This window comes from Halichoerus grypus, chromosome 2 (assembly GCF_964656455.1).
Source record: "Halichoerus grypus chromosome 2, mHalGry1.hap1.1, whole genome shotgun sequence".
Lineage (NCBI taxonomy): Eukaryota > Metazoa > Chordata > Mammalia > Carnivora > Phocidae > Halichoerus > Halichoerus grypus.
The window spans coordinates 118208452-118220635 of NC_135713.1; the positions used below are offsets into that span (position 1 = coordinate 118208452).

Genomic DNA, 12184 nt, shown 5'->3' on the forward strand with positions numbered 1-12184 from the left:
CCAGTTTTATAGAACATTTTATGTCTACATCAGTCTTATTTTGTCATATAAGCCTACTCCTGTTTTACTCTCATTCAAATTGCTGTTATTAACATACTTTTTGCCTGATTCAGTCTTCATGAGGTGTGTGTGGAGAATGGGATGGGAAATTCTGAGTCCCACAGAGTTGGGTGCTATGTATGATATGTGTCTGCCTTGATATTCAAAAGGTAATGACTAATACTAGTCCACTTTATGTCTGGGTCCAATGTTGACTAATCTTTCCATATGCTCCCATCTAGGGCATGAGCCAGAAGGAGAGCTCTAAGTCTGCCATGATGTACATTCAAGAGCTGAGGTCAGGCCTGCGGGATATGCCTCTGCTTACCTGCCTGGAGTCCCTTCGTGTCTCCCTCAACAACAACCCTGTCAGGTGAGGATTCTGAGGTGGTAACAACAGTGAGAGCCCAAGGTTAGGATTTGCTGGTGGATATTGAAGATCAGAGGAGCCAGGATGTATGAGAGTTCTGGATTGGGAGTAAAGAGTTGCCAAGGTAGAATTTGTTTGGGTGAAGAAATACTGATTTGATTTGATTTGATATTGCATTGTCTCTGTCGATTCCTTACAGCTGGGTGCAAACATTTGGTGCTGAGGGCCTGGCCTCTTTATTGGACATCCTTAAACGACTCCATGATGAGAAAGAGGAGACTCCTGGGTGAGGACTTCCAACTTGACATCTTCCCGGTGACTTGGCTGTTTGCTCTATAGGAGAAAATGGCGTTAAAATGAGAAATTGTGGACCAGGAGAATATGCTGTTAGTTGAGAACAGGGTTTGTCTTCGGGCAAAGTAGAGGATGAGTGATGATTACAATACAGCAAAGGGAAGAGGAACACAGTGGATAACACAGGCTGTGGACCACATAAGATTGTGGATCTCCCAGCATAGGTTCTTAACCCAGTCTGGAAGTGGGGTCAGCATTCATCCAGAGCTCCCCTGGGACCTGTTCTGGGTTATATCCCATTCAGAAGTCTTATAATACCCTTGATGAATTTGGGACTAACTTCCTGACAATCTTCAGGGTTGGAATAGTTCTCGGGCTATCTTGGACTCTTAGGCTACCTTGAAGTCAGCCTGACCCATAGTGACTTCTCTACTTATTGGGATCTTTCCAAAACAAAACATAGGGCCTATACCTCCTGAATGGACAGGCTTGAAACCTTTGACGTAGTGAGGCAAGCAGTAATAGATGGGATATTATCCTGATCAAATTTAGCACCTAGAAACCTAGAGACGGGCGCCTGGTGGCTCAGTCATTAAGCGGCTGCCTTCGGCTCAGGTCATGATCCCAGGGTCCTGGGATCGAGTCCCGCATCAGGCTCCCTGCTTGGCGGGAAGCCTGCTTCTCCCTCTCCCACTCCCCCTGCTTGTGGTGTCTCTCTCTGTCAAATAAATAAATAAATCTTTAAAAAAAAAAAGAAACCTAGAGGGCGTTAAACAGAAGATTTTAATGTAGTACTAAATTCTTGGATTGCAAGAAGATTAACCAGAGGTCTGATGGTGGTGATCCCTCTCAACTACCTGTTTTTGCCAGTGTTTCAGGGCAAATTGCTGTGTGCTAGAATTCACTCAGCTACTAGTTGGGGATGTTCCGAAGACCTGTGTTTACAAGATTGAAAAGTCAAATGGGAGAGGGGTATACAATGAAGGGAATTCATGGAATATGTCTTCTACCACACAGGAGCTACGATAGCCGTAACAAGCATGAGATCATCCGTTGCTTGAAAGCATTTATGAACAACAAGGTGAGATTTTTCCCATTCTCATTCCAACCCTCATCATGACCCCTGTTCTTTCTTTTCTGTTGGCAAACTCCAAAAAGGACCTAGGGATATGAAGTTCAGGCTTGTAGCTTTCCCTTTTAATATTACAACTTTTTGATTGCCACATATGTATGTTTCTATGGACCTTTTTTCCCCAGTTCTGATGTCTGTTTCAGAAGGTAGGCCACTTTCCTTCCTCATTTTATACTTTGTTTTGCTAATTTTTGAATTTCCTGATCTGTATTTATTGTTTGGGGAAGATTTATTTTCTGCATGTTCCTACTGTAGAATCAATGTACGTACCTTCCCTCCTTCCCTCCTTCCTTCCATTTAAACTCAGGGATCTCACAGTTGTTTGCTCCAGAGTGCAGATCTATCTTCCTCATTGTTACAATTTACTCACACCATTGGATGCGAGGGGCACTTAAAAGAAATATAAGAATCAAAGATTTTTATTCTTGAAGACCTAGAATTATGTTGTATCTAATATAAAATTGTGTTGTATTTATATTCAGCTCTATTTAGCTATGCTGGGAAGAGGTCTACCCCTGTATTAGTTTGTTATGGCTACTATAACAAAGTACTACAAACTGTATTAAACAACAGAAATTTATTCTCATAGTTCTTGGAGGCCCTAAATCCAAGATTAAGGTGTTGGTAGTATTGGGGCCTTCCAAGGGCTGTGAAGGAGAGTATGTTCCATGCCTCTCTCCTGGCTTCTGGTAGCTTGCTGTCAGTCTTTGGCATTCTGTGGCTTTTAGATGCCTCACCCCAGTGTCTGCCTTTGTGTTCACAAGGTGGTGTTCTTGTGTGCATGTCTGTGTCGACATGTTTCCTTGTTATAGGGACAACAGTCATATTGGATTAAGGGTCCACCCTACTCTAGTATGACCTTGTTGTAACTTAACTAATCACATCTGCCAATGACCCTATTTCCAAATAAGGTCATATTCCAAGGTATTGGGGCTTAGGACTTCAACATAAGAATTTGGGGGGGGGGATACCATTCAACCCATAACTACCCCTACCTTTGTCCTTGGTTAGATGCTGTCATCGTTAAGCCTCCCTTCTCTGTTCTTACCCCACCAGTTTGGAATCAAGACCATGCTGGAAACAGAAGAAGGTATCCTGCTGCTGGTCAGAGCCATGGATCCGGCTGTTCCCAGCATGATGATTGATGCAGCTAAGCTGCTTTCTGCTCTTTGTATCTTACCACAGCCAGAGGACATGTATGTGACTGGGTTATAGCTCTTCTCCATTCTCTTTTTGACCACCTTCCCTAGTCTAGAGGAAAATTGAGTTGCTTGGGTGTCCACTTTGTCCTAAATACTAGGTAAGACCAAGGCGTGAACACTGTGAATCGTAATGTTTAAGAAGGACTGTGAGGTATTTGGCGCTGTCCTCAGCATACTGGCGGTTATCAGAGGAGTAATCTGCAGGGTGTCTCCTAGAGCTCCGTTAATGTCTGTATCGCCTAGGACAAGGGTTGCTTTTACTTTGTTTTTTTAATTCAGAAGTAACACAACTTTATTTTTTTAATTCAAACAATATAGAAACATATAAAGTAAAATTTAAGTAAATTAAGTAAATCCTTTTCTGCAAAGGCAACCAGTGTTAATGGCTTGGGTACAATCTTACAGATTTTTTTTTTCTAGCAGAGACAAATTGTATTTCCTGGATTCTAAGATACTTTCTGTCACTCCAAAAGGTGGAATGTTAGAACTAAGGAAAGATGGCTTATGTGCATAAAACAAATCACATGCATAGGATAGATTTTTATTGCTGTGGAGCAGTTTGGTTTAATAAAAACTAAATCATTACCATTCATTTCTTTTCACTTTTTTTTTTTTTAATTTAACAGTTATCTTGAACATCTTTCTATGTCGGTACTTATAAAGATCTACCTTATCTTTAGTGGCTATTTAACATTCCATAGTATGTATGTCCCATATCTTATTTAACAATTTCCCCATTGCTAGACTTTTTAGGTGGACATTTTTTTTTTCTTAGCAGATTCTGGCCCCTGCTCTAGGTGATAAGAAGTTTTACTATTACAAATGATGCCATAATGAACGTTTTTGTACATATATTCTTTCACATTTATGCATTTATGTTGGATATGTTTCTAGAAGTAAGCCAAATGTTATGTGCATTTAAAACTGATATTGTTATCTACCCCTCCAAAAGTTATATCAGTTTATACTCCATAGAACAGGTGTTCTAATTTGGTATCCATAGATAGGAGTCTAGGAATGGGTTTTAGGGAATACATTTTTCTGATGAGATTGTCCTTAGCTTTCACCAGATTCTGACCCCAGCCCTAGGTGATGAGAATAATGTTGGAAGTTTGGACAGTTGATAATGTTCTGTGTTCTAACTGATCTGTGACCCTGTATAATCTACCTATTGTGCCTGTCTGTGCCAGGGCACCTGGACATTTCTCTCCCTTTCCTTTCTCCTGGGTAGGAATGAAAGGGTTTTGACAGCGATGACAGAAAGAGCTGAGATGGATGAGGTGGAACGCTTCCAGCCATTGTTGGATGGATTAAAAAGTGGGACCACCATTGCACTCAAGGCAAGTGTATCCTCCGAAACTGTGTCCAAGAATAGAATTCAAGATGGAAGGACTTAGGCTCATGTGACCATGTAATAGAACACATGGAATGGTTCCCAGCTACAGGCATACCGAGATACTGCAGGTTTGCTTCTAGAACACTACGGTATAACCAATATCTCAGTAAAGCGAGTTAAATGAATTTTTTGTTTTCCTAGTTTCATGCATGTAAAAGTTACGTTTACTCTCTACCATGGTCTGTTAAGTGTGCAATAGCATTATGTCTACAATAACAGTGTACCTACCTTAATTAAATACTTTATTGCTTAAAAATGCTATCATACGAGCTTTCAGCGAGTCTAATCTCTGATCACAGATCACCACAACAAATAAAATAATAATGAAAAAGTTGGAAATACTCTGAGGATTACCGAAATACGACACAGAGACAAGTGAGCAAGTGCTATTGGAAAATTAGCACTGATAAACTTGCGTGACACAGGGTTGCCACAGACCTTCAATTTGTAAAAAAAAAAAAAAAAAAAGAATGCACTATATAGAGCAGTGTGATAAAGTGAAGTCCAATGAAATGAGTTGTGTCTGTATATGTTTTATATTTCAGGATTTGTTCTGAAGGGAAAATGATTATCCTTCTCTCCAAGAAGGCAGAGAAAGAGCAGCTTTCCTTATTATGAGATGGGGAAAAGGCATGCTATCTATTTATACACTAGGGAAGCCAAGGCTGAGAACAAAGTCTCCCATCAAATCCTTGGAATCATTTAGACCTCTGAGTTCTCCAGACCTGGGCTCAAATCAGGTCTTATTGCTCTACTAGAAAGTTGTTCTTGTAGTTTTGTACTGCATCTTCTACATTACATTTGGGGCCCTCAGCATGCATGTAAAGAGAATGGAATCTTGATCTCTAGGAGTCTACAATGACATGCTGCTGAATTTTCTTACTTTAGGTGGGCTGCCTACAGCTGATCAATGCTCTCATCACACAAGCCGAAGAACTTGACTTTCGAGTGCACATCCGCAGTGAACTGATGCGCTTGGGGCTACATCAAGTGTTGCAGGTGAGATGCAGCTCTTCATTAGGACGGCCACGCCATGTGCTGCGGGCTTTGACAGCCCCATCATCTTTGGCGTAACTTTGGCTCTCAGTTTAAGAACCAGGTTGAAAGGCTTGGGTTTCTAGCCAGCATAGGACACTTCTGGGTTCCCTGACTTGTACTTTTGTCATTGACAGGACCTTCGAGAGATTGAAAATGATGATATGAGAGTGCAACTAAATGTGTTTGATGAGCAAGGAGAAGAAGATTCCTATGACCTAAAGGGACGGCTGGATGACATTCGAATGGAGATGGAATATCCTTTTATGAACTGGGTTCAAGACACGTGAGACATTCAGTGTAGATCCCTGTACGGAATGGTGTGGGGTGATGACTCAGAACAGGGCATCAGCCTGTGTGTCTTCTCAGTAGATGAGGCAGGTATCTTTTGATTGCTGTGGGCTTTATTTACCTCAGCATGGACCAGAGATCTGAGGGTTCCTATCAAAATGAGTATGAACCTCCTAGAACATGAAATCTTAGCTTACTAAGGTGTAGAGCTGGTGTTTGGAGAATATGCATAAGTCAGGGGTGGGCTTGTAATTTACTTTCTTCTCTGTGTCCCTGAGACTGACAGAGGGAGTAGTTTGGCTCCATACTGCTATTTGACACAAGTGACTTGTGTGCAGTTACCTTTTCACTTCTGTCTACTGCTTCATCTCCAAGCCAAGGACTGAGAATCCTTTATCTCTGTATAATACCACCCAACCCACTGGTCCCTTGGCCTAAGGAATCTTATGGAGCTTAAAGTTTGGGGTAATGTTTACAGGAGAGGCAGCTGTTAGAATAGAAGTGGCATCTTGTGACTTTTGCCAAGAGTAGGACCATCCACCTGTCAAACATGGTTTCTAAATATATGCTTTCCTTAGCCTCTTCTCCTTTTTTACTGACTTCAGTGATGTCTTCCAGATTCTCTTAAACACAGTGAAGGATTCAAAGGCAGAGCCACACTTCCTGTCCATCCTGCAGCACCTACTCTTGGTCCGAAATGACTATGAGGCCAGGTAATGGTATACCTGTAAAAAGTATTGAATTTGAGCCTAAGTAGAGAGAGCAAAATCCTTAAATTCAAAGACTGTCCGTAAAGGAAAAAAGAAGAGACAAAGACAAGGATTACAGTTCATTTTTAGTCACAGATACAAAAGGAGTTGTCAGTTGTCCTTTTAATCTGACTAAAAGGCATCCTTATGGAGGAGGTCAGGGTGTATAAGGTAAAATGTCCTTTTTTTGGAGAGGGGAAGTGAGGTGGGGTTAAGATGATAGCAAAGGGAGGTACCTATTTAAGGTTCTTCCAGGTTGCCTAGAAGTAGAGATTCAGCAGTAGTGCTATCTATCACAGAAAGGATCAAGCCTGAGTTTTGGATGGGAAATGATCGGCACCAGGAGGTAGATGACAACAAGTTTTGATTATCTGAAGAAGATGGGGTAGGTCTCGTAGAATAGCGAGTTTCCTAGCATGGCAGCGTTCTTCTGTTAGTTTTATGAAAAGGTCTTTTTAGGAACACATCTCCTCAGGTCTCTCTGTTATCAAAGCAGTTAACTTTCCTGATCCTGAATGCTTCTGAAAATTATATTTTGGTTTTCCTCTGATAACCTTCTTCTCTTTCTTCCATAGACCGCAGTACTATAAGTTGATTGAAGAATGTATTTCTCAGATAGTTTTGCACAAGAATGGGGCTGATCCTGACTTCAAGTGCCGGCACCTCCAGATTGATATTGAAGGGTTGATTGGTAAGTATATTCAATCTAGCTTCTTAAAACATTGCTCTGCCTTTCATTTTTTATCTTTCTTCCAGTGAAATTTTCAGAGAAGATATCTTTCTAGTCCCCAGGTATTTCCATTTTTGTCTTTAGGTGATAACTAGCTTCTGTGCTAGGACTATACAGACCTTTAGTTTATTGTTACATAAATCTAAAAATTTACCCCTACTCAAACCCCACCTTTTGAAGGGACTTTACCTATTATCTGTGATTCCTGCTGGTCTCAGACATTCTTAAGTACCACTTGTAGGCACTCTCCAGGCCATCCAGCATGGTGGCCTTACTATATAACAGGCACTCAGAAATTGCATGTTGAACTTAACTGAAAGATTCATTTCTTTGTCTAGAGCAGAAAATTAAGAAGGATAATAAAAATAAGCAAATGGACAAAAGACTGCCCTTTGGTTATATTGAAGGGTGTAGGTAGTGGGAAAGACAAGAGAATTGGGAGCTTTACTTACTGACTTTCTTTTCAGATCAAATGATTGATAAAACAAAGGTGGAGAAATCTGAAGCCAAAGCTACAGAACTGGAAAAAAAGGTGTGTGTAAGAGATCAAAAAAATGGAAGGCCTTTCTTTCTTTCTTTTTTTTTCTTTTTAAGGATTATGATTTTTTTCTGACATGTGAAACTGTTACCTGTGATACTTTCCAAGCATTCAGCACCCAGTAGCAGTTCCTAGGGGAAACCTTTCTGGTATAGGTTTGTCACTGGAGAAACTAATATGGATGTGAAAAAAAAAAAAAAAAAAGAAACTAATATGGATGTGATCCTGAGGAGTTAGTGGTATGCAGTTCTTGAGCCCCTGGGTAGGGACAGGAACGAAAGATGACTCTCATGTCTAACAGTGACAGCTCTTGCGGTTTGGCTGGCATCTCAGGCCTCTTATCCCTAGAACAACAGGGACTGGAGTATGTCTGAATTCTTTTTTTCTCTTCAGTTGTTAGGACTTCTGTTGTGATTGATAGAGTTTTGCTCCTAGAGGCTGCTGGGATTGTACACCATAGCTGCTCTGGTGTAAACGTCTTAACAATGTGAAATTTCTTTAAAAATTTTAGGTTTGTTGTCGTTTTGCCTTTTTTTTTTTTTTTTTTTTTACAGAGAGAGTGCAAGTGTGGGGTTGGGGGTGGAGGGGAGCAGCAGAGGGAGAGGAAGAGAATCTTAAGCAGACTCTGCTGAGCACAGAGCCTGATGTGGGGCTCTGTCTCACGACCCTGAGATCATGACCTGAGCTGCAGTCAAGAGTCAGATGCCTGACCGACTGAGCCACCCAGGCACCCTGTTTGTTATTTGTTTTTTAATCCAAATACAGTTGACATACAATGTTAGATTAGTTTTAGGGGCACAACATAGTGATTCGACAACTCTATACATTATGCTGTGCTCTCCACAAGTGTAGCTACCGTCTGTCACCATACAACAGTATTACAGTACCGTTCACTGTATTCCCTGTGCTGTACCTTTCATCCCCGTGACTTACGCCATAACTGAAAGCCTGTACCTTCCACTCCCCCCTCACCCATTTTGCCCATCCCCCACCCCCTTTCCCTCTGGCAAACACCTCTGTGTTCTCTGTATTTATCAGTTCATTTCTGCTTTTTTTGTTTTTTCATTTGTTTTGTTTTTTAAAATTCCACATATAAGTGAAATCATACAGTATTTGTCTTAGGTTGTTTTGTTTGTTTTTAGAACTCCCCAAATTAGATAGACTGGAAATGATCCCTGGTTCCCTCTACTTTAACTTTGATTTTGAGTTCGAAATTATGGTGGTCTTTTTTCCCTGGCATTTCCTAGGAAAGTGAGCTCTGTAAAGGCTTGGGACAGAACAGTGAATTTGGGGGGATAACACTCTGCTTCTTCCTGGAGAGCTTACTAGGAGCCTAATTCCTTTCTCCTTTAGTTGGACTCAGAGTTAACAGCCCGACATGAGCTACAGGTAGAAATGAAAAAGATGGAGAGCGACTTTGAGCAGAAGCTCCAGGATCTTCAGGGAGAAAAGGATGCCTTGAATTCTGAAAAGCAGCAGATTGCCACAGAGAAACAGGACTTGGAAGCAGAGGTGTCTCAGCTCACAGGAGAGGTAATGTTTGATCAGGGAAGGTAGAGTGACCTCTAAGCCATCGGCAGCTCATGATGGGCCTGTCTTGCAGCAGGAGTCAGTCATCTTACTCCTAGGGAAGGTTTAGCTACCAATAGGTGATCTAGTTAAATGATGCATATTTTAAAAATCATTTACTGTTTTTTGTTTCATTTTGAGGTAACACACAAGATAGAAAATTTGGAAAATACGAACAATATAGAGTAAAAGGAGTCACAGTACTACCCAGAAATAAAACTAAGTCATCTCATAAATTCAGGAGTAAAATCCAAAAAAACTCTTCATATATTTGCTGATTTTCTCTTACTTTACTGGACAGATTAATGTCCATACTCTCTTTGCAGTTACAGTTATTTAAATGATCTGTGACATCTGATAACTTGATTACTTATGTGCTTATCTCACTAGAATATTTGATTTACTTGAACTTTGCATTTTTTAATTAAAGGGAGAATTTAACATAAAGGTTGAATTTGCCTTTTTAATGCAAAGCATGCTGAACTAAGAACATGAAGACCTGAATTCTAGTCTTGGCTCTGCCACTAAATATCAATGTGACTTTAGGTGAATCATTTCATCAGTCTGACTCCTTTCAATGTCTTCATGTGTAAAAAGAAAACTCTGGATTAAGTAGTTTTTTAGGTCCTTTCCAACCCCAGTGGTCCCTGAAGTGGAGTGAAGAATACTTCCATTGATGTTTTTCCTCTAGGTTGCCAAGCTGTCCAAGGAACTGGAAGATGCCAAGAAAGAAATGACTTCTCTCTCTGCTGCAGTTACTGCTGTAGCCCCTCCTAGCAGTGCTACTGTTCCCCCCGCTCCTGGCACTGTTACTCCACCCCCAGCCCCTCCTTTACCAGGAGACCTTAGCATACCCACCCCACTTCCTCTTCCTGGAGGTGATACCATTCCTCCTCCACCACCACCCCCTCCTTTGCCTGGGAGTGCTTATATCCCCCCACCCCCTCCTTTGCCTGAGGGTGCTGCCATCCCCCCACCCCCTCCTTTGCCTGGGAGTGTTGGCATCCCTGTACCACCCCCTTTGCTTGAGGGTGCTGGTATCCCCCCACCCCCTCCTTTGCCTGGGAGTGCTGGCATCTCCTTACCACATCCTTTGCCTGGGGGTGCTGGCATCCCCCCACCTCCTCCTTTGCCTGGGGGTACTGGTATCCCCCCACCCCCTCCTTTGCCTGGGGGTACTGGCATGCCCCCACCCCCTCCTCCCTTGCCAGGAGGAGCAGGAATGCCACCTCCCCCTCCTCCTCTTCCTGGTGGTCCTGGAATCCCTCCACCCCCTCCATTTCCTGGCGGTCCTGGAATTCCTCCACCTCCACCCGGAATGGGTATGCCTCCACCTCCCCCTTTTGGATTTGGAGTTCCTGCAGCCCCAGTTCTGCCATTTGGATTAACCCCAAAGAAGCTTTATAAGCCAGAGGTGCAACTCCGGAGGCCAAACTGGTCCAAGGTGAGAATTTCTGTCCATTTTTTCCTCAATAGATATCTTAAGAAGCCAGTTTAGTCTCCTACTTTGTATTTTGTGCCCTGGTGGGCTTCTGTTTCTTATGGCTAGCATCTGTCTGTCTTCAGGTTGCACTCACACTTACGTTTACTCAGCACAAATTAGGCATCTTCTGTGTACCAGACATCACTTTGGAGAATTCTTTGAGCCCTCTACTCTGCTACAAAACCTAAACATATCCTTAAGTTAATGTTTTTGGCCTTTTCTCTGAGGGTATGAGTGCCACGGTAACCCACAGTTTGATAATAGTCATTTCACCAGTCTGCAAGCTGTTGATAATAGTGCTGATCTGAAAGTTGTGGATTTATGGATACACCCTCCTACCTCTTCCCCATAAATGAGCTACAGAGGACATGTGTGCATAGCACAGTATTGTTTCCACTCTGTTCGATGCCCCTGTGATTCTGCTTTGGCCTTCTGCTTCCAGAAACCAAGTTAAAGGAGCTTAAGGATTTACTTGTAAAATGAACAAGTATGTCAGTTAGCCAAATTGATGGGGAGAATATAATGTAGAACAAGGGAAGATGTGAAACACAACCTCAATACTTCTAAAATTAGAGGATGTGAGGTTAGAAGGAGGATAAGTAGCATAAGTGAACCTAGCTCTTGAATGAACTGGGAGCACTATGTCCGGATCCTTCCATGCAGAGCACAGCTCTTGTGTGTCTCCGGTTAGTCTTACTCTAGTAAGTCATTGCTCAGAACCACCACCCACCTCTTCTGCATCTTAGTCAGTTGTCTAGGATGGAAAGTACAGGGCTCCGGTTAGTAACTCTTAACACCCTGCCCGTATGCACAGTTTGTTGCTGAGGACCTGTCCCAGGACTGCTTCTGGACAAAGGCGAAGGAGGACCGCTTTGAGAACAATGAACTTTTCGCCAAACTTACTTTGACCTTTTCTGCCCAGACCAAGAGTGAGTACCTTCCTCTTTCATGCACAGGTCCAGTATAGGACTTAGAGTATCCTTTAAGTGAGTCTCCCATTCCTTTCCCTTCCCTGAGTGAGGGTTGAAGAGAGGTGGTTTTTCCCATTCGGAAGAAATTAAGATATTTTTTATTCTGGGGACGCTGGGGTTGGGAAAGAAAACTGTTGCATTTTGGTATTTTTCTTCCCCAATTTTTTGGCATGTAGGTATTTTTTATCAGTATAACATGTTGGGGATATGAGATTAAGGTGACATGAAGCTCATTATGGGCCCATTTTGATAATACTCTTGAACGGATTCTGGCACTGTCTTTAAGGTGCCATCCCAGACCTACAAACTTAATAAGGGTTGGGCCAGTCTTTCACAGGTTAGGTGGTTGAGTGACTCTACAATAACAACCATGTGTGATTTTTTT

General features: G+C 42.1%; 1 protein-coding gene across 1 annotated transcript in view; it reads left to right on the top strand.

Annotated features, from left to right (window-relative positions):
* Positions 1-11810, top strand: part of LOC118522903 (protein diaphanous homolog 1) — a 42348-nt gene extending 30538 nt beyond the window's left edge. The window contains exons 5-17 of the mRNA XM_078067378.1: positions 282-412; positions 609-695; positions 1721-1784; positions 2892-3031; positions 4269-4377; positions 5322-5432; positions 5606-5724; positions 6356-6472; positions 7084-7199; positions 7706-7770; positions 9130-9309; positions 10037-10789; positions 11643-11810. Of these exons, the coding sequence (XP_077923504.1) occupies positions 282-412; positions 609-695; positions 1721-1784; positions 2892-3031; positions 4269-4377; positions 5322-5432; positions 5606-5724; positions 6356-6472; positions 7084-7199; positions 7706-7770; positions 9130-9309; positions 10037-10789; positions 11643-11795 (2145 nt within the window). The 3' untranslated portion in view covers positions 11796-11810. The remainder of the gene's footprint in view (positions 1-281; positions 413-608; positions 696-1720; positions 1785-2891; positions 3032-4268; positions 4378-5321; positions 5433-5605; positions 5725-6355; positions 6473-7083; positions 7200-7705; positions 7771-9129; positions 9310-10036; positions 10790-11642) is intronic.
* The last annotated feature ends 374 nt before the right edge of the window (positions 11811-12184 follow it).